Source organism: Pteropus vampyrus, unplaced genomic scaffold (genome assembly GCF_000151845.1).
Source record: "Pteropus vampyrus isolate Shadow unplaced genomic scaffold, Pvam_2.0 Scaffold101, whole genome shotgun sequence".
Lineage (NCBI taxonomy): Eukaryota > Metazoa > Chordata > Mammalia > Chiroptera > Pteropodidae > Pteropus > Pteropus vampyrus.
In genome coordinates this window covers 3,989,334-4,010,014 of record NW_011888882.1, presented here as the reverse complement: position 1 = coordinate 4,010,014, position 20,681 = coordinate 3,989,334, and the positions used below count along the sequence as shown (strand labels likewise).

General features: G+C 39.9%; 1 protein-coding gene across 1 annotated transcript in view; it reads right to left on the bottom strand.

Moving 5' to 3' along the window:
- The window catches only part of LAMA4 (laminin subunit alpha 4), a 135,571-nt gene extending 124,009 nt beyond the window's left edge, over nucleotides 1–11,562 (bottom strand). The window contains exon 1 of the mRNA XM_023533378.1: nucleotides 11,338–11,562. Coding sequence (XP_023389146.1) covers nucleotides 11,338–11,532 — 195 coding nt within the window. The 5' untranslated portion in view covers nucleotides 11,533–11,562. The remainder of the gene's footprint in view (nucleotides 1–11,337) is intronic.
- Nucleotides 11,563–20,681: the final 9,119 nt, after the last annotated feature.

The following is a 20,681-nucleotide window of genomic DNA, read 5'->3' as shown; positions in this document are numbered from 1 at the left end:
TAATCATTTCTCCTGAGGTCCTGCTGTTACTACATTTCAAGTTCTTTCCTTATCCTTCCATCAAGTTCTTTTAAGTAGTAAGTCCCTAAAGTAAACTCAGGATTCCACTGAAATGACTAATGCTTAGCACAAATTTAAATGTTCTTTAGAGACTCCTTGACTACTATGACCACTCTGGAAATCCTGGATGACACTGGGGACCCTAGTAGCTCAGCTATTCTGAGGCACTCTGAGATTTAAAGACAGATGTTAAAGGGTCATCATCGGACAAAGATTAAGAGCTTAGAGCCACATATCTTAAACTGTGACTTCGGGTAAGTTACTCAACTTCTATATGACTCAGTTTCCTCATCTGTAAAATGGTGCTAATAGCAGTGCCTTCCTCATTGTTATGAGGAGCAAATGAGTTAATAGTAAACACACAGTGCTTAGAACAATGCCTAGGACACAGCATCAGGGATACAGTGCTTATCAAGGGCTTGGGAATTAAAACTAAAAGGATCTTCGAAATCATCCAGTTAGCTATCCTGAAAGAGTTCCAGAATAGATGTTCTTTAAGGCTGTTATAAAATAGCCAGAGGCCCTCTCAGGGCTGGAGCTCAATCAAGGAGACCTGGAGTCTGCCAGGAGAATGGCAATGCCTCCTCTGACGCAGGAGGAGGCATAGACCTTGACTTCAGAGCACTTTTCTGTGGATCTCAATCCTTCTAGAAAAGTACCAGCTAGAGGACTAGCCTGGGGTATTTTCATTGTGGGGAACTAGCTCTTTCATATCTCTTAACATTATCTTTCCAGTCTAGGACACAAACCACATTCTTCACTCCCTAAAGACACATTATCGTGAATTAGAAAGCCTTCCTTGTTAGCAAGAGAAACATTACACAATCCCACTATTTCCTGAGGAGTCTGAGAGACACACCTATTTTCAAGCAGATTCTACAAATAAATTCTTCCTCTGCCTCCCCTCAAGGACACAGTCTCCACAAGTCCTATTTCTAAGCTACGGATGCTGAGAAGTAGGTGGAAGTAGAAAACCTTCCCTATTATTTCATGTTTTCCTTAAAAACCCCTTCCTGAGCACTTACTACGACAGGCCAGGAAGTGACACTACCTTCTCAGCTTCTTCAGATGCCTCAAAGCAGCAGTTTGCTTTGAAGCTCCTTCTCTCTCCTTCTCTTCCCTTCACTTCCTTTCTTTATTTTAAAGTATAAAATTTCAGGCCAAGGGCTAATACCTGGGTGGGCCTGTGAGCCCCCTCACTAGCCTCTCACAGCCATGATTTGGTTTTATATTTTAGGCCTCCCTGTAATTACAGTATATCAAAAAAATCTTCCCTTTTCTGGATTCTCATGTTCTCCTAAGTCCATTAAAATTCAAGCCCAGCTGCATTTTAGAGGCTTCTCATACTGTGAACAGCCTGGGGATTTGGTGAAAAGGCAGATTCCGATTCAGGAGTGGGACCTGAGAGTCTGCATCTCTAACACGAGCCCAGGGCTGCTGGCGCTGCTATCCTCGGGTTATACTTTGAGATACCACAAGTTAGACCCCTCTTCCCGGTAGCCGGCAATAGTCAGGGCATTCACACCCCGGGGCAGACTCCTTCACACGGTGACAATTCTGATCTCCTGAAAGGTCCTTGAATATATTTGCTTCCAAACGTTGAGTTCTGCCCAATATAGAGACGAGCATCAAGTTAGGCTTCCTCTTTACCTTATCGTGAAGACTCAGTTGACAGCTGTAATGTGTATACCATAGTGCAGTGATTTAGTTGATGTTTATAATAAATCAATAATCTGTCATCAGCTTTCCCTCCCTTTCCTCACTGAGTCAAAACACATTCTCCTCTCTGGACTCCCTGACACGTGCCACTTAACTGTTATGAGACATACTGACGTGAGTCTTTTTTCAGTAGTTCTCCATGTCCCTCGCCTCTTCTGTTGTCATCCTTCCTGTTTCTCTCTGTGGACCTTCATGGTTAGACTCATCCTTGAGGGTCTGAAAAAGGCAGATGGCAGCACCCAGGACCTCTGGCGTGGGAGACCATTGACATCCATTGGATATGCTTAGGTGCCTACAGCTAATGCTGTCTGGGAAGCCTCCTTGGTGTGTCACCTTGAAAAGGCTTATGTCTATGGCTGGATCAGTGCTCTGGTCTGTAAACAATCCTCAACCCTGCAGCTGGAGTTGTAAGAAAGCAGGAAAAAGGACTCCATTAAAGTGTTCCTACCCCAGCCCCTCCACCAGATCAGGATTCTATGTTTTCTTCAGGCTCTGGACTCCTAAATCTTGAGGTTCTAACTAGGACAGCAGCTGTGACTTGAGTGATTCTGTTCTTAAGCCAGTTTTCCTTTAGTTAGTAAAAATTTGGTTCTATTAGACAATTATAGAACTTTGTTGCTAGAAGTAACCTTGTTTTTGTTTTGTTATGTTTTATTCTTTTTAATCTGTAGAAATTGAGGCCCTAGGAGGTAAAGAGAATTATTAAATTTCCTTTAACTGATAGTGCTGATCTGGTTGTTAGTGGCATGGTCAAGAACCAGAATAGTTAGTTCCAGACTTGCAGTCTAGTGCTTGTCCCACTTCGCTTAATTCTGTGAAACTGTCCTACTGATAAATCAATTTAAGGATAAATAGAAACAATAAAGAGTAAAGTGGATAATAGCATATTAGAAGTATTTTTTTCTTAATATATACACATACGTGTATATATTCAGTATTCAAATATCTATATCTATCTATATCTATCTATCTATATCTATCCATCTATCTATATCTATATCTATATGTATATCCATATGTATATGTATATGTATATGTATATGTATATGTATATCTATATCTATATTTACTTAATGATCTCTAGTTCTAAAGCTAAGGATGATTAAGTTCATTGAAACAATTTGAAAGGACATAAGGCTGGAGGTCAGAACACATTGTTCCTGGCACTGCTGCTAATGAGCTTTGTGCCCTTGAGTGAAAAACCCCGAACCCCTCCTGAGACTCAGTTTCCTCACCTACAAGATGACAGGGTTGAATCTCCAAACTCCCTTTCTAGATCTAACATTCTATGATCCCTTTGATTTTATGGTTCACACTGTAAGGTATAGTCGAGTTATACATCCAATAATAACCACCCACTGGCTCTGCATTCAAACAGGTCCCCTTTTATACTGAATTCTGTGCGGCAGTAGAGGCTTCAGGGCTTGTCTCTTATGAATGGAACTTCAGGGTGTCTATTGGCATTGATCATGACAGACAACGATTCCAAGGGAACAAAACAGAATGAGGCAATTATTCATGTACCACAAACACTGGCCCATCTCTAGGCATTCAGACTCTGTTCAGTCTCCAAAATCACAGGCATTTAGCACATCACCTGTGACCTGGAGATTGACAGAATCACAGATGACAGAACCACTCTACTGCCCCCAGGACTCATGTCATATCAGCAGGAAGGGAGATAACATTTTGGGCGCTCCTCCCTTGTCAAATTGTATCAATGTTGGTCGAAGGGAAACACACACATTATGTTATAAAGATTGAAAGTCACCATGGAATAACTCTGCTGTGAAAGAAGAAGTCAGCCACAATTTAAACCCGAGACCCCGAATATGTGCTCTGGCTCTTGCTGTGATTTTCAATGCTTCTACAGCCCTAGCATCTCACAGTATAAGGCTCACTAGACATTTCTCTTGCCTTCTGCTGGAGTCTGTATTATGCATTCCTTTGGTTACAGAGCTGCTTAGTTCAGCATGCCATGCTGCAATTCACTTTGTAAACAGACAACAGTATTGCATGTAATAGTCACGTTTAAGGTGAGTTTTAGTGAAAACACGTTTGATCTCCGGACTCTCTGATTTCCTTTAAAGTAATCATGCCACTCCAGCTAATGGAGGGCATAATTTCAAAATAAATATTCATACACAAAATCTGTACTATGCTCAAGGGCCCTTTCAGCTGTAGTATACAACATGGATTAGTGGTCTAGTCTGCAAGAGACTTGTGCTGATGAAGCTGTTAATTTTATGGAGTTTCTCCAACTCATCAGTTCTCATGAATGAAGATACTTTGCTCCATTTAGGTCAACACTAGATCTTCAGCTTCCACCAAAATATAACACATAAACTAAGAAAGTCCTGGAAGTGAAGAGAGGATAGTATTGCTTATTACTCAAAGTACATGTGACTATCCCTCTCTGCTTTTCTTTTTAAACAGAATTTGTTTCTTTATATATTTTTTCTTTACACAGAGGATTTGGGCTTATACATGAACATTTTCCCACTACCATTCAGCCTTGGAATGCTGTTTTCCCCAAGTTTCTCATGATAGAAAGACTGAGATTCAGAGCCGAACTGCTGGCAGCTGAATTTCATTAAGACTTTGATGGGAAACTTAAGTTGGAATTACAAACATCTGTGGTTTAAACTTCCCTTTAGTAAACCAATTCCCAGAACTTAACTTTACCACACTAGAAGCAAAAATGAGAAACAATTGAAAAAAGAATGCTGCACTTTGGCAAACATTAGAGTAGATATTTAAATATTCTTCTATGAAGTCAATGTATAGAGATGAGCTAGCAGATTTACTTGTTTTAAAAAACAAATAAGTAATTGTTTGGAAATGCTAAGTTTTGGAACTCAAGGCATGTATTGGCAATCTGATTTTAATGGTTTCTAATTGATAAAATATCTGAAAATTATGTCTCACCATCATTATATGTATATGGTTACTTTGAGCAAGAAAAAATCCTCAAGGAGAAGAGAGTCGGGGGCATTACATATGTCAAGAAACTGTGACAAGTCAGATTTGAGAATTTAATTGTGAAAGAAAAAAAAGTTTATAGTCTTTGCTATGTCAAAGATACTATTTTTTTAAGTGTTGTTTTTTATTTAGCTTTCTTAGAAAAACTTATTTCTCTTAACTGCTCAGATCATCCTACTGCTGGGGAAAGGCTATATTTAAAGAACCATTAGAGATACAATGATTATAAGAACTAAACTACAGTCTCCTTATCTAATGTTGGCTAATCAGCAAGTTTGTAAGCAAAAGTTGAAAATAATCAAATTTATAGAATCAGTAAAAATTTAGATAAAAAATAGACTGATATTTTAATTGCAGATAGATAAAAATAGATAGTGGAAGAAAAAGGGAGAGAAGGGAAGAACAGAAGAGAGAGAACGGAGGGCAGACTCTGGGTTAGGCAGCTTATATTACTTCCCTTAAATTTCACAACAATCTTGCAAGACAAATACATTTTTGTTCATTTTTCAATCAAACAAATGGAGCCTCTGAAAGAGGAACAAATTTGCCGACAGTCAAACAGCTAGAAAGCAGTAGAGCTGGATTCATAGCACATCTGTCTGGCTAGACGCCCACATTGTGCCTTTGAAGAAAGGTAAATTTCAAATGTTGTAAAGCAGAGACTGCAGAAATCATCCCTCAGGCTAATTTGGACCATCAAATGTACTTCTCACAGGGCATTTTAAAAAAATTGAGTCAGCAATTTCACTTAGGAATCCAGATTCTGACTTTTCTTGGAAAACAAAACAAAACAGAAAACCTGGCAACACGCAAAGACGGCTGTCCCTCTGGAAGAGGCACCCCTTCCTCTCCTAATGCTTTGGCCCTATCACCCATAGGTTGTGTTTCTTTTACTGACCAGTCATTTTTTGCTGAGCCTTTATAAGAATCTGAGTTTTAAAACTTTGTCTGTACTGTATGCTCAACAATTCTACTTCTGGGTGTATCTCCAAAAGGACTGAAAGCAAGGACTCAAACAGATATGTGTACGCCAGTGTTCAGAGCAGCACTGTTCTCAGTAGCCAAAAGGTAGGAACAACCCAAATGTCTGTTCACAGATAGATAGATAAACAAAATGTGATATATACAGATAATTATATATTATTCAGCCTTGAAAAGAAATGAAATTTGGACACATGCTAAAACATGGATGAAACTTGAGGACATCATGCTAAGTGAAATAAGGAACAAAAAGGACAAATATTGGCACAAAAGGACATATTGTAGATTCCACTTATATGAGATGCCTAGAGCAGTCAAATTTATAGAGACAGAAAGAGGAATGGTGGTTGCCAGGACCTGGAGAAAGGGGATAAGAGGAAGTTATTATTTAATGAGTTTTGAGTTTCAGTTTGCGAAGATGAAAAAGTTTTAGAGACAGATGGTGGTGATAGCTGTATAACAATGTGAATATACCTAATCGCCCTTAAGAATGGTTAAAATGGTAAATTTTATGTTATGTATATTTTACCACAATTAAAAAAAAAACTTCTTTTGGTTAAGAGAACTCTGGAACTATAGAAAATAGTATTCATTATTTTCCAGCAATTTTATAATAAATTCTGTAAGATAGTCCATGTATTGGTATAGGTGGTTTTGTTTCAAATTCTTATCTATTACTCTAAATTAGAAGCTTCTAAGGTAGACCATAGTATCATGTACAGAAAACATATTAGAACATGATTATAAAAGGAGACTAGGTTACAAGAAAACTCTATAGTTTAAAAAGAAAGAAAAAGAAAGAAAGAAAAACATCTATCAGGGAGACCCAGTGATGTGCTGGGAAAAGAGAATGAAATTTGGAAACCTTAGGCAAGGTGCTTACCATCTCCTTCAATTTCCTCATCTGTAAAATGGGTATACTTTTCACTATAATACATGTAGGTTCAGGGGACATAGTGGAAGTCAATAAGTGTTAAGTGTTTTTCCCATTTGCATCGTAGTTTAAAAGTAATTTAATGAACTGGGCAGGAAGGAAAGTTATCCCAATCTTTGGTAATCCTAAAATTTTATGCGACTTATGCTTCTCATCTAGCAAGTGTGGCATGGCATTTCATTTATCTTCGTTTTTAAGAAATTACCAAAACTGACTAAAATTATTCTGTCAATTGGTTTTATTTACCTAATTACCTTTTTCTAGATACTCCTTAGTAGCTAGGGTGCTGGGGCAAATCCTCTATGCCTCAGTTTCCAGGTTTACAAAATGAGAAAATAACTATATCAGTCTCATTGAGTTGTCATGAGGGCTAAAGGAAATAACTCATGGAAAATGCTTAGACTAGTGTCTGGCACATGGTAAATAATGAGTGTTAGTTATAAAGCATGCTATTATTATTACTACTAACACTCCTAAATTCTGGTCCTTCTGAAATAATGTTTCCAGGAAACTTTTTGGTGTTTGATGAGTAGGTAGTCGTGTCCTCCTGGTCTAGCTGAAGAGCAATATTTTTTCCACATTATCCCATTGCACTTAGCTTATAGCTATTCTTACAGAACATTGATTCATTCTGCTTTATATAGTGGCTATGCATATATTTTTCTTTCTTAGGTTGTTTAGTCCTTGAAGATAGGGATGTCACTCTGTCTTCTTTCTGTCCCCCCGGCACCTACTTTATTGCTCTGTATGTGGCAAGGCTCCAAACCTGCTCATTGGATTAATATTAAGTGAATGAAATAATGACTGCATGAGTGGATTCAAATTACATAATTGCTCTGTTGAACAGCAATATAGAATGATGGCCCAGGCCAGTGACTGGAAATCTTACTATGATTCTACATGACCTTTTTTCAAAGTAAGGGGCTAAGATAAGGAAAAAGAAAGCAGATAGTGAGAGTGATTTAAACTGTCATTCAACAAACATTCTGTAATCCTTCAGTGGCTGGGTGGCTGGCTATGTGCTGGAGCATGGGCTCACATATCAATAGTAAAAGGAATCTAGAGGAAAAGTCCCTCAGAACTAGTGTAGTTCATAGTTCATAGTGCTTTTTCTTTCTCTTAAGCAAGTAGGTTTTTTCAGTGTGGGTACATTGGCTCATGCGGCTTGTGGGGCACTGATTTTCTTGAAGGAGCCAACAACAACAGCCACACCCAGTCAAGTTACCAGGAGATAAATTCCAGTTTTCTCCTCTCAGGGAAGTTTGCTCAATATTGTCAAGTATGTCCTTTATTTTCTCAATTATCTCCCAAAGGCAATAACAACACTGTGGCCCCCGACTGACCGTTCCCCCACCCCCCGTAACCCCTGCCCTTCCAGCAGAGACCCCCCTACTCTCCTTCCGAGTCTTTGTGTGGCTTCTTTCCAACCATGCAGTGGTATTCATATGAATACTTCTAGCCTGGTATTCATAACCTTGTTTAACTCTTGCTTCTTTCTCAAAGACCAGAATGTCACTCCTCCCAAGGATACTTTGATACCCTCTCCTTGGGGACAGTTCCCATCTCCAACCCTGCACCCATCCAGTTCTTTTGTACATCCATCTAGTCAAGAAAGACTTTGGCCTAGTTTTACTTGCTATTGTGATTATGACAAAATGAAGGCTTTCTTTCCTTAAATATGAAATATCAGAATACCGAGTATACTTTTAAAAACTGCCTAGTCTCTGCTTTGCCCACCCCCACCGACTGAGAATCACTGTTCTAACCATAAATTCAGCAATAATGAACTCACTAAACTGCTTGTAAAAAAGCAGAAGGTGGGAACCTCCTCCCAATGAGCACAGAGTAACCCATGGGTGCTCCTCTTTTCAAAGTTTTTTTTTGTCCTGGCGGGACCTGGGGCTTGTTTTACAATGAAAGAAAGGGACTTCCTTCTCCATCAGCTGGCACTCTCCAACCTTTTATTCAGTACATATTTCATATATTTGTTCCCCTATCTCACACCGTGCACCATAGCATGCTGAACTCTGTGTCACAAACAACGGACCCAGGGGTGCAGAGGACACAAGCCCTGCTTGAGAGCCTTAAGAAGGCCTTCAGCCACATGCCTCCCACTGCTGCATGCGTGCCCTAGTACTTTTCCTTTTTCTCTTTGAAAGAGAATTGGGGGGTAACCATTCATTTAAATACAGTTCAAATAAAGTAAATGTATTTTTAGAATATCCTCCCATCCACATATCCCAGTCTCCCATGAATAACGTATTATATGTGTCTGTGTTTTCTTTCTCTCTATGTAGATATAAATACAATCTCCTGAAGCAATTCAGTAGAGTGGTTGTACTATGTTGTTAAATCTCCGGAAAGTATTTGGTTTAAGGTCTCCTTACGGGCTATAAAGAGCATGGGAAACCTGATGGTGGGGTGTTGGGATCGCCGTGGGACCGCAGGCTAACTGGAGGCATTATATGAAACTATGCAGTGGGAACATAATTACTCCAATTCCACCCTTTCTACACCATATACTTTGACTCTCCTGGAATGACTAATAGCTTCTTTCTGTTTTCCTACACCAAAGGCCTCAACTGGCATTCTGAACCTATGAGACTCTGTCAGTATTACAAATTAAACTCACATAGAACATTCTTTCTAGCTGGTAGGATATAGACAAACAGAGATATAGTAATATTAAGTAAAATAGCACCAGAAATACAAAGTTCTGAGAAATATTCCCAAATAAGGGTTTCTTTTAATTCAATCGTCCATGTATTTTATAATAACAACAGCACTTAGGATGTATAAGTCAATTAACTATACTATGTCTGGCACTGTGTTAAGCATTCTATATATTTTATCTAATTTTATCACAATAAACTATGAAATATGAAGTCATCATCAATAACTTCTTTAAGCTTCAGTTTATTTATCTGCCAGTTGTGTTTTGCCCAAGGGAAGGGACAGGTAAGTTGAAATTTGAACTTGGGATCATCAGGCTGCAAAGCCCACAAGGAAACACTTTGCTATGCTGCCTTCCTATTATTTCACTGAACATATGGGTATATAAGGGTCTTAACAATAAATTTAAGGTTCTCTAAAAACCAAATAATTATTTTTTTGCATTTTGTGGGATGCGAGTTACAAAAAGTTCTGTGTGCCTCTCTTTAGAATTAGCAGACAAAAATATAAGATGCCCAGATAAAATTGATTTCAGATAAGCAGTGAATAATTTTTCAGTTTAAATATGTCCCATGTAATAATTGAGACATAACTAAAATTTTATTTGTTGTTTCTCTGCAATTCAAATTTAATTGAGCATCTCATATTTTTTCCAGCAACATTACCCCAAGTCAAGTATTTTATTCAAGGACTTTCCATGCTAAAAGCAACAGGTGGAGATAATAGTTCCCAGGGTGAATTCCAAGCCTGCAGAGAAGCGATGCCTTCCCACTATGTGGTCTCTCCTGGGCCCCTTGTCTGAGTGCGAAGGTGACTAGAAGTCTTTCTCATAGAGTTACATTTTGTACCACAGTAGGAAGTTGGTATGCTCTGGTCCTACTCACCCTGCCCACTTTGGGGAACATGAGTAGAGCTCACTCCTGGAGAAGGATCATCTTCATGCACCTTATTTTATCAGTAATAATTAATAACTACAGTTACACTAACAATTAGTAGAATAGCAATAATCCAGACTTCCATGCTGTTAGAAATGGTGTCAATCCACTTAACTGCTTTGATTCTATCGTTGCAGTAACCATAACTATAGGGGGTGTGTGTGTGTGTGTGTGTGTGTGTGTGTGTGTGTGTGTTGACAGGTCAATTGCTCCTTCCTTTCCCATGAACTTAGGTGACTTAATTTTCCTCCTACTTTGCATCTCCCACACCCTGGACATGCTGTTGTCTGTCTTGCCTCAGGGGTTCTTAAACCACTTATTCTGGATTCATCCTCTTTTACCTAATTTCTACACTCTGCTTATGCTTTTGACGTAAAGGCTATTGTAAGGTATTCAAATAGCAACTCTTTGAATAAACGTATCATCAATAGTATATCCTGATCATTTTCACTTTGGGGTTTTCATTGTAATTCCCGTTTCTGGAATATAATGGTTCATGTCCATTTAAGGTAACTGTTCTGCAGTTTTCTAACAGCTTCTTAAGTGCCCCATCACCCTTACCCACCCTCTCACTCTCCCCTGTTGCAGAGGACCTTCTGTTTAATTTGTGACAAAAAAGATTGGTCCTGCAGTATCCTTCCCACTGTCCTACCATCACAGAGGCGCAAGGAGCCAGCGACAGGACACATGCATTATGTGCTGTGGCTTGACAAAAATGACTCTACTGGGACATACAAGTGGCACATTCATAGAAGCACCACTGAAACCCCAGGTGACAGTCTAGGACACTGACTCAGAGTACGCAGGACACATACACTTTTGTCAGTTTGAACAGTGACATGTTCCAAAGCCTCACCTCTCACCTCACACAACATCCAAATCCAATTTACAAAGTAAAACTCTTTATTTCAAGTTTCTGAACTGACCTGGTCCAGGTGAAACTCAAGGCGGATGGGGGAGGGAAAGAAGGGAAAGAGAGGGACACGAATGTGGCACACGCAGTCCGCGGTGCGCAGGTGCCCCAGCGGGGTGACAATGGCAGGGACACTGTACCTCTGCAGTAGGTGGCAGCCTTCCGGGAGCCACGCGGGCCTCGCTGGTTTCAGGCGGGTCTTGTCTGCCGACCGCTGAGCTCCCTTCAATGTCAAAAGGAAAAGTGTTGTCGTTCCCGGACGCCGCCGGGGAGCAGGCAGCGCCCCAGAGAAGCCACAGAGGCAGGACTGAGCACCAGGCTGAGCTCAAAGCCATCTCTTCGCTGACATCCAGCTGGGTTCTTCCAGGGGCTCAGCAACTGTTTGTCCTCGTCGGGCCCCCCAAGGTGCGGCGGCGCTTGCTTACTTTACCTTCTCTGCGTCTGCAGTATCCAGATGTGGGAACTCAAGGCAGCCCAAGGAGCAACTTAGTTAAAAAAAAAGAGCGAGTGAGAGAGTAAGCGAGAATTTCAATTTCTCTCTCTCTCTCTCTCTCTCTCTCTCTCTCTCTCTCTCTCTCTCTCTCTCCCCTCCCTTTTCCTCCCTCCCTCTCTCTCTTTCTCATCACCACCACCCGCCCGGCAGAGGCTCTGGCTAAAGAACACACAGATGGATGGATGTGGAAGCTGAACATCAGAAGCCAGACTAAATTGAGCAAGCCTCGCCAGCGCCTGTCACCTCCTGTCCCCGGGAAGTTGGGACTGAGGGCTGTGCAGCCCTGGCGTTCTTCCCAAACCCATTCTCACCACTCCCTTTTTACCTTCCACTTCCAGGCCCTCCCACTCCAAGTCGGCCTTTCAGACACCGAGGTCCGGCTTTCCCTTGAGGCTTCTCCTCCTCCCCTCTCAGTTTGGAGCTCCTCCAAGGAGCTCAGATGAATATTCGGCTTTTGTGATTGCTTCCTCACATCTTTTCTTTATTTAGCCAAGGTGCCCGAATGTTTTATCTATATTTATATAGGTCTTTTATGCGGCCCCTGCTGGTTTGCAGGAAAGTGGGTGGAAAAGGGATTCCGGAGGTAGGAGCCAGAGGTGGATGATCTCAGATGGCAGAGAGGAAGGGCATCCACTTTTTTCAACAAGGTTTCTCATTTTTTAGAAAATGGGCTACTGCACTCTTTATGCTATATCTTCTGAGACCAACTGGCTGTCCTTCTTCCTCCTGGAGTCCTCACCCAGAGGGCTTGAGAGAAGAATATCTTTCACTGCGGCACTGGAAAATGACTTCATTACTCAAATGCATGAACTTTTATTTACAAAGAACATTTTGTTTTCATCCTAAAGAGGTGCTTTGTAAGGAGCCCAGAACAAGGCTTACAGTGTATGAGCCTGTCAAATATACTGCCCACAGCCCCGACCTCTTCCTCTTGGCCTGTAATCTACTATATCTGTCAGAGTCTTGTAACCTTTCCAAGACTTTGGGGAGAAATTGGGCTCCGATTATGCTGGGGCACCCCCATGGATAGGTCAGTGGCCACTACAGCTGATAGGTATCTCTGCTTACATTGGCTTCATATTGGAGCTTTAAACATTCCCCCAAGACCCAAACATGGCTTAAAAAGGTTTAGATGAGACAACCATAAAATGACACTCAAGTAAGTTTCCAGGTGTTTGAAATCACTCATGATTATGCAATAAAGCATTTTTATAAAACCTAATCATAGCGCTATTTTATAGGACAATAGTCATTTTATCTAAGGATAAATGAAAAAAAACATTTATTTTGTACCAACCATATATTGAAACTTTGCATATGTTATTTGTAATCTTCACAGAATTGTTGCAAAGACTATTATGTTCTTTTCACAGAAGAAGAGAGAGAAGTTCTTAGGGACTAGGACATTTGCCCAAGGTCACACAGCTGGGAGAAAGCTGAGCTGAGGTTTGAACCCGAGCCTCACAGATTCCCAAACTATCTTTCACATTTATACTACTTGAAACTCACAGGACAAAGGCTGTGAATTCAGAGGAAGAAGAGATGGCACATTCATTTTTGAATATCTTCTAATTGGGTTATACACATTTGGTAAGTGGTAAAAGTACTACGAGAACCCAGGTAAATCTGAATCTAAGGTCATTTGTTTTAAACCATCAAATGACATGATACAAAAGTGCCAAAGCTGGAAGAAGCAAAAAGTTTCATATTACTCAAAATATTTGTAATGTTCACATTTTAAGTTATAAAAATAGTATTGAAATGATCCAGTAAGCTAAATTATTATCATTTCCTTCCATATAAACTGATTAACCTGCAAAATTAAGTGAAAGACCTTAAAAATATATGTTTGGTTAGGCTGTGTCAATATAAGAAATGTCCAAACCTGTAGAGAATTTTCGAGTTTATTTGAATCAAACTGATGACAATTGTTGGGAAGTAAAATCTGAACAGACTGAAAAAATGCTTAGGAGAATGGCAATCTTGCAGTTTATTTTATACATTAGAATGTAAAGAGGAGGTGTAAGGAGGGTTACATGAAATTCATTGGTGGTAGATTAAGGAGGAGGGAGAAAGCATGGGGAAAATATCTGGGATTGGATAAAAAGTAAAACGAAGAGACACATACTTCTTTTACATTAGTGAGTACAGGATGGTTAATAATTAACATTTATAGCACAGAGAGATGATACTAGAGGAACAAGGTAATAATGAGGGATTCTGTGGTCTTGTGCTCTGATGTAGTGGATGTGCCCTGAGGGCTCTGGGAAGATTACTTTGACATTTCAAAGGTATGTTATCTTAGAAGCAAAATGACAATAGACACATTCACTTAAGGTAAAGATTGACCTTAGTCAAGGAAGCTTCAGGCCTATGATGTGACTGCTTGCTTTTAGTTAGAAATTTTAATGTTCAGATTATACTACCTGGTTACTTTCATCCTCTGAATGTGTAAGGCCCACCATGCTGGCCTCCCCTGGGCTTCTCAGGTTTACTATGTTGCCCCTTTTTGTCCACAATTGGTTCTTTGAGAAACTTACCTTGGGAGAAAAGAAGACCAGATTATCCTGCCCGACACTCCCTTTAAAAATTTAAGTGATAAAAGTGATGATAATAATAATAATAAATGTATACATCATTGTCTGATTTCAGATATAGACCTCTTCAGTACACAAAAAATGTTCACATTTGTTTTTTGAAATATTATGTCCTGTTCTTCATTAACTATCAATTAATGACACGCTTTTTAATTTGACTCAGGGTCTCCTCTCCCTGCTTACCAGATGGTGTTCAGATTCTATGAGAGACTTGGGCAGTGTGGGTAGGGGTGTCTTTGTCCAAGACCTGTGGACTTTTTATTTTTTATTAAATATATGCTTCCAACTCTTCTTCTTCATCTTCTTTCTGCAGATACTATATATATATATATATATGTACATATATATATATACACACACACACACACACACACACACACACATATATATATTTTTTTTGTGGCAAAACAGCATAACACATAGGAACATGGGTTTTGTGTGAAATAGTAAATCTTAGATCTGCCTACAGAAGTTCTGGGACCTCGACACACAACTTAGTCTCTCTGAAGATTAGTTTCCTCATTGTAAAATTGGAGTACTTCGTTCACTGAGTTATTATGAATAGTAAATGAAATAATATAAATAAAGCATTAACACATGTTGGTACATAGTCGGTGATTAAAATGTTCTATTTAACTACATTGTATTTTAATGTCTTTAAAAAAGGACAGAATAACTATTTTTAAAGAGGAAAATAGCCATGTTTGTTTATCTCGTGATTTAAAAACAAAACAAAACAAAACAAAACAAAACAAAACTGAGGTAATCTTTCTTTTGCTGACAATAGCCATTCATATTTCTGGCTGATATGTGGGCCTTCCTGTGTTAACCATGAATGAGGCAGTCACAGATCATAGAGTAATGGAGCAGGCAAGAGAGAAGAGTGCATGGCTAACTATTTATAGCACAGAGCCACCCCCAAATCATCAAAGGCCTGAGTGTGGGAGGGTTTTATTCTTGCTAAAACTACAACAGGGAAGCATCTCCAGTGCGGCTTCTTATCACAACTCTCTCTCTCATTCCTGAGATTGGGGCAGGCTGACGTCAACTTCTTTCATGTCCATTATCTCCTTTGGGACTCCCAGCTACCCCATGATCGAAGTAGTCTGCTCCATCACCCCCACTGTACAGAAGAGAGCATCGATGTTTAGAGAGGCTAAGAGGTTAAATGATGAGGATACTAAGCCAGTTTGGGCAATACGAGGGCCCTATATCTTCTGACTCCCAAACCAGTGCTTTCCCTACTAGACCAAGCTATTTTTGGTTTTGGCAGCGGCAGATTTGGTGACTTGGAGGCTTTATCAAAAGAAGCTTCTGGAATTCCCTTCTGAGCCCCTTGTGCAGTTATCAGCAGATAAATATCAGGGCTGCCCATCCCCATCAGCACTCGGTTGTTGGGCCTGGCCGTTGTATCCTGGGATCTAGTGAGGGTGTTGTTAATGCATTCCGTCTGCCCTTCTGTAAATAGAAAGTCGCGTCAGATGCTATTTTGGATTTTTAGGTGCTAATCTTGGACATAATTAGACAGAAGATCGTTGAGGGGCCTGTGAACTAGTGACAACAATTTTATGATGAGATTGGTCACAGAAGCAAACAGGAGCTATCCTCTGACATGAGGTCTCTAACTGGTAATCATGTGGCAGGAAGGTGAAGTTGAAAGTATGTCTCTTTTTCTTCTCACACTCCTCTTTTCTCAGGCAGAGTTTCTCCTCTACGAGCGACTGGCTGCAGTTCCTGAGGAGGAACAACAGCAAAGGTGCTAGGTGAGGATGGGGGCCTTCTAAAAGTCATTCTTCCTCCCATTAATGTCCTCAGGCTTTTGTTTAGGATGTGAATGGCATGTAGCTATCTATGCTTCTTCTGACTATGACACTTGTCACAGCCTCATTTGGTTTTTAACATGTATGCTCTGCATCCTTTCCATCCATCCATCCATCCATCAATCCATCTATTTATTAATCAACTCTTATTGAGCACAGTACGACATATTAGATGCTGAGTGTAAAATGACAAAATCATAATCTTAACTTTCGAGGAGTTAAGAGTCTGGTGGGACAGACTCTAAATAGACCCTGTAAAGAATGCTAAGTGATTAACAGGAGTTCAAAAGTCAAGTCCAGGCATGATGCTAATAAAATGTTCAGAACAAGCCCTTTACCTGGACTCAGTTAGGGGAAGTCAGAGAAAGCTCCAGAAGAAGGGGACAACTGTGCTGTGTCCTCTCTGATGGGGGGAGAGAAGGATGGTGCTCCAGAAGGGAACCGCCTATACAGACGAACAAATGCATCAGAGACCTGATGCCACAGGAGGGGTGAGGGAACCATGTGACTCTCAAATGCTTTCTGAGCCCCCCTGTTCACAGGGCACAGTCACTGCCTTCAGGGCCGGGTGACAGAGCCTTTGTTAGAGAAAGGGCTTCTCGGCCTCCTATTGGTCTCTCAGCGCTGCCCTCCAGTCCAGGCTCCTATGCAACAAAGGGATCCTTCCAAAATGCAAATCTAAATACCGGGGTTTTATTCACAAAAATATTTACATCCTAAACAAAAGCCTGAGAAAACTAATGGAAGGAGGAACAATTTTTTAAAATTAAAACAAATTTTAAAAAATGGTATTGTTGTAGCAACTCTTAACATGAGATACACCTTCTTAACTGGTCTCGAAGTGTACAATCAGGTATTATTATCTACAGGCACAATGTACAGAGAAGAATGACTTTTAGGAGGCCCCTATTCATAGCCTGAAGATCTAGCCTGAAGTTCTAGCCTGAAGTTTATAGCTTAAACTTCTGCCGGAGTTGTTCACAGAGGAGAAGCTTGGCCTGAGAGGAGAGGAGCGTGAGCAGAAAAAGAGACTGCCTCCTCCACCTTACCTTCCTGCCATTTGATTGTCATTTAGACACTGGGATAATTACTTTGTCAGGTTAAAGGGAAATAAAGGATTGATGCTTAGTGGTAATGTAACCAACAGAGAACAGAGGTGTCGACATTCATTAGCTCAGTGAAAGGATCAATATAAAACAGAACTCCCGGAACTTGATAATGATATGACACAATCAAGGAGAATTCGGCAACATTCAAGAGAGGAAGAAACTGGTTTTGTGTCCCCAAACCCACCCCACGCCTAGTACTACTACAGAGGGAAGAGAAGATTCTTTGACAGAAGGGTTAAAAGAAAGACTACTGTCACCATGGTGGAGTATAAGGAGGATGGAAGGTTAAAATATATTTGTGTAGGAGACTGCAGAAACTAGTCTGTAAGATTCTAACTCAAAATCTCTATAACCTAGCTCTGCATTTCTTGCATTATCCTCTAGAAAATGCACATTGGTTAGAACAAGTTGATTTAGGAAATCAACTGATTAAAAAAAATTTTAAAGTAAGGAGAGCTTCACAATAATAATACCTCAAATTTGTACCATGCTTTATGGTTTGGAATTGAAGTACGTATAGTTATTGCTCCTCTAACAAGTGAGAAACTTATCTGATTCTTAAAGTTCAAATGTAGAGATTCAGGCCTTCAGAAGAAAGATTCTCAAGTCACTGTCTGCCACAGCTTTTAGGTGGCCCGAAGCTCCTGAATATTTCACACTCTAAATATGATTTACTATGCATCATACATTTCAAATGTCTACTTGGCAAGCAGTACTCTTCCAGACTTTGGGGATACAGCAAAGAAAAAATCGGATGAAAATTTCTGCCTCCATCATTTACATTCTAATTGAGGCAAAGGTAGAAAAGAGATATAGAATAAACAGTCAAGCAAGAGAAATATGTAGCATGTTAAATGGTAAGTGCCATGGAGAAAAATAAAGAAGGGTAAGGGGGAATAAGATAGTAAGGCCTGCAGAGAGTGAGTGATGCTTACTTTGTGAAGAGGCTAGAATAAAGCAAAGTGCATAACATATTTTTTTATTTAATAAAAACATAATCTTTTCTATTAAGTTAGCTCCTAAGGTGTGTATATACATATGTAAAACAAAAAACAATTATGATATTTGAGATTGTAATACATGCAGTTTCTTACTAATAAATTAACCCATACACATAGGTTCTCACCTCTAAATACAGTCAGATTTCTCTATGGAAATTTCTAGACTAATTCTCACCCTGACATTGCTGGGACCTAGAGATGCTGATGAAAACTAGTGAACTTTAAAAGAGCTCTTGGTAACTACTCTTATTTTTCATGGCATCTTCTCCACATAGTTCTTGTGCTAGTGTCTCATTGCTCCAAGGAGTGGGGGCCATTTGAATCAGATCTAAATGAATCAGTACAATTTCATTCCATGCTGGAGGATATTTATAGGGTCAGTGATGGTCACAATGCTGATACTGGCCAATCAAATGGAAAAAGAAGTTTGCTAGGGTCTTTTGGGAAGAGGCTTTCTTGTGCTTTGGAGAGAGCTTCTGGAAGTGGGCAGCTCTTTTCTCTTGTATGTGGAAGAGAGACTTTATTGCTCTGGGAGTCATTGGCAGTCCCAAGGGAAGCTGCCTTTAGGAGACAATGATCCCAGGAAAACAGCGAGGAGAAGAAGAACACGGATCCTGGAAGATGCTGTTTAGCTGTGGAATCAAACTGACCTCTGAACTTGTCACTTTCACGGGCCAAGAAATACCGTTTATTGTTACCAAGAGCTCTTTTAAAGTTCACTAGTTTTCATCAGCATCTCTAGGTCCCAGCAATGTCAGATACTCTGCCAGATACAGAACTGTAGTCAAGAAAAAAAATAAATAACAATGCCACTGGAGACCACAAAAGGAAAAGAATTTGGAAATATGTCTCTCCTGTCCTTAATTCACCTTCCTATTATACAGCCCTTCTCTGGCTCTTCCTAGAACAATAGGCTATCAAATCTTGTAGTGCTGGAGATGGAAAAAGACCAGGCAAACGTCACAGAACACTGCAACAGGAAGTTGTGACTCTACTGCAGAAAACGTGGTCATTCTCAGCCATTAGGTCACCTGAAGGGCTGTTCAAAAAATATTTATAGAGTTACAATGTTTAGTGAGGTTGAATTCCATTCCCTTCTTTTAGTTCCTATTTTTTCTTAGCTGTGAATTATTTTATCCTTTCTCTTTGTGAAGATGATAAAAAGTATAAATACAATTGGTAAAAAGCAAAAGGGCAAACTATGACAAAATGTATGTGAAGTTCACAAACCCAAGGCCAGTGTAGACACGTGTTTGTCTGACCTGTGTAGAAAAAGGAGCATCTTCTTGTGTGAAAGATACTGAGGAACATGGAGAATTAGCATTATGAAATCGGGGCTGTAAATTTCTTATTTACTCATGGATTTATGTAATCTACTACTTAGACTAATTAGAACTCAGTCTTTCATGAAAAATATTCTTATTTAACCCGATAAAATAGCCATGAATCTGAGACCATCAAGTAGCTTTGAGTAGCACATATGACCAAAACAGGGCACAGGCAAACTCAACCCTTCTAACACATATGTAGATAAATTATAAGAGGAAAATAAAAATTTTTTCCTTTTAAAAATTTTATTAGATTTATTGTGGTGACATTGGTTAATAAAAGGAAAAGAAATTTAAAAATAAACAAAAAGCAAAAAGCCAGGAGCATTAAAACACAAAGCAATCACAGAGAGATCAGAAGAACATTGTTTGTGCCTTCTGACTCTCCCACCCCTTTTAATAACTTAAACAGTTGCCTCTGATCCCTGCTTGGAACAGTGGACAATACCATATGCTGTGGTCCACTCTGACAATTTCATTGCTGCATCGCGGCTTCACATCATGGCCTCGCAACGATCTGGGAGAAGTCAGTTGGATCTGGGCAGAAGGCACAATATCAGCAGGGTATCTAACAGGCTGGTCAAGTGGCTGAGCCTCTATTCTAGAAACATTGCCAGGATGTTTAACCTTAATCAGCCACTGTTTTAATGAATTGCTGAGACTCTAGTCAAACCTGCTCAAAGTAGTAGGTCAGGATCCACCCAGAGGATTCTGGGAACCAGCAGACGTTTTGATTCACTGATGTGATTTTATGATTTTTTAAGCCAGTGGGTACTGCTTTTATAATTGGAGCAACACCTCCATCTACCTACCTAGTCATAACGTTAGTATAGCTATGATTCTTTAGATGAAAGTGGAGCAACCAAGTGGCCTCTCACTCATTTGAGTCAGTCAGTCTAAAGGCCAATCTGTCAGTCATCAATGCAACAGTTTCCTGTTTTGCTGCCGTTTTCCCAAGCTCAGAATTTTTCTCATTAGCCGACAAGTTCCTGGTCCTCATTCTGTTTATTTATTGTTGCAAAATACTCTTTGCCTCCTAAGATTCATCACCATCTCCCTTTACCAGCTTTCCCATTCTCCTCCTACTTCTCCTTTCCTCTGCTCTGGCTCACAGGGTACCCTGCGTTGACATCGAA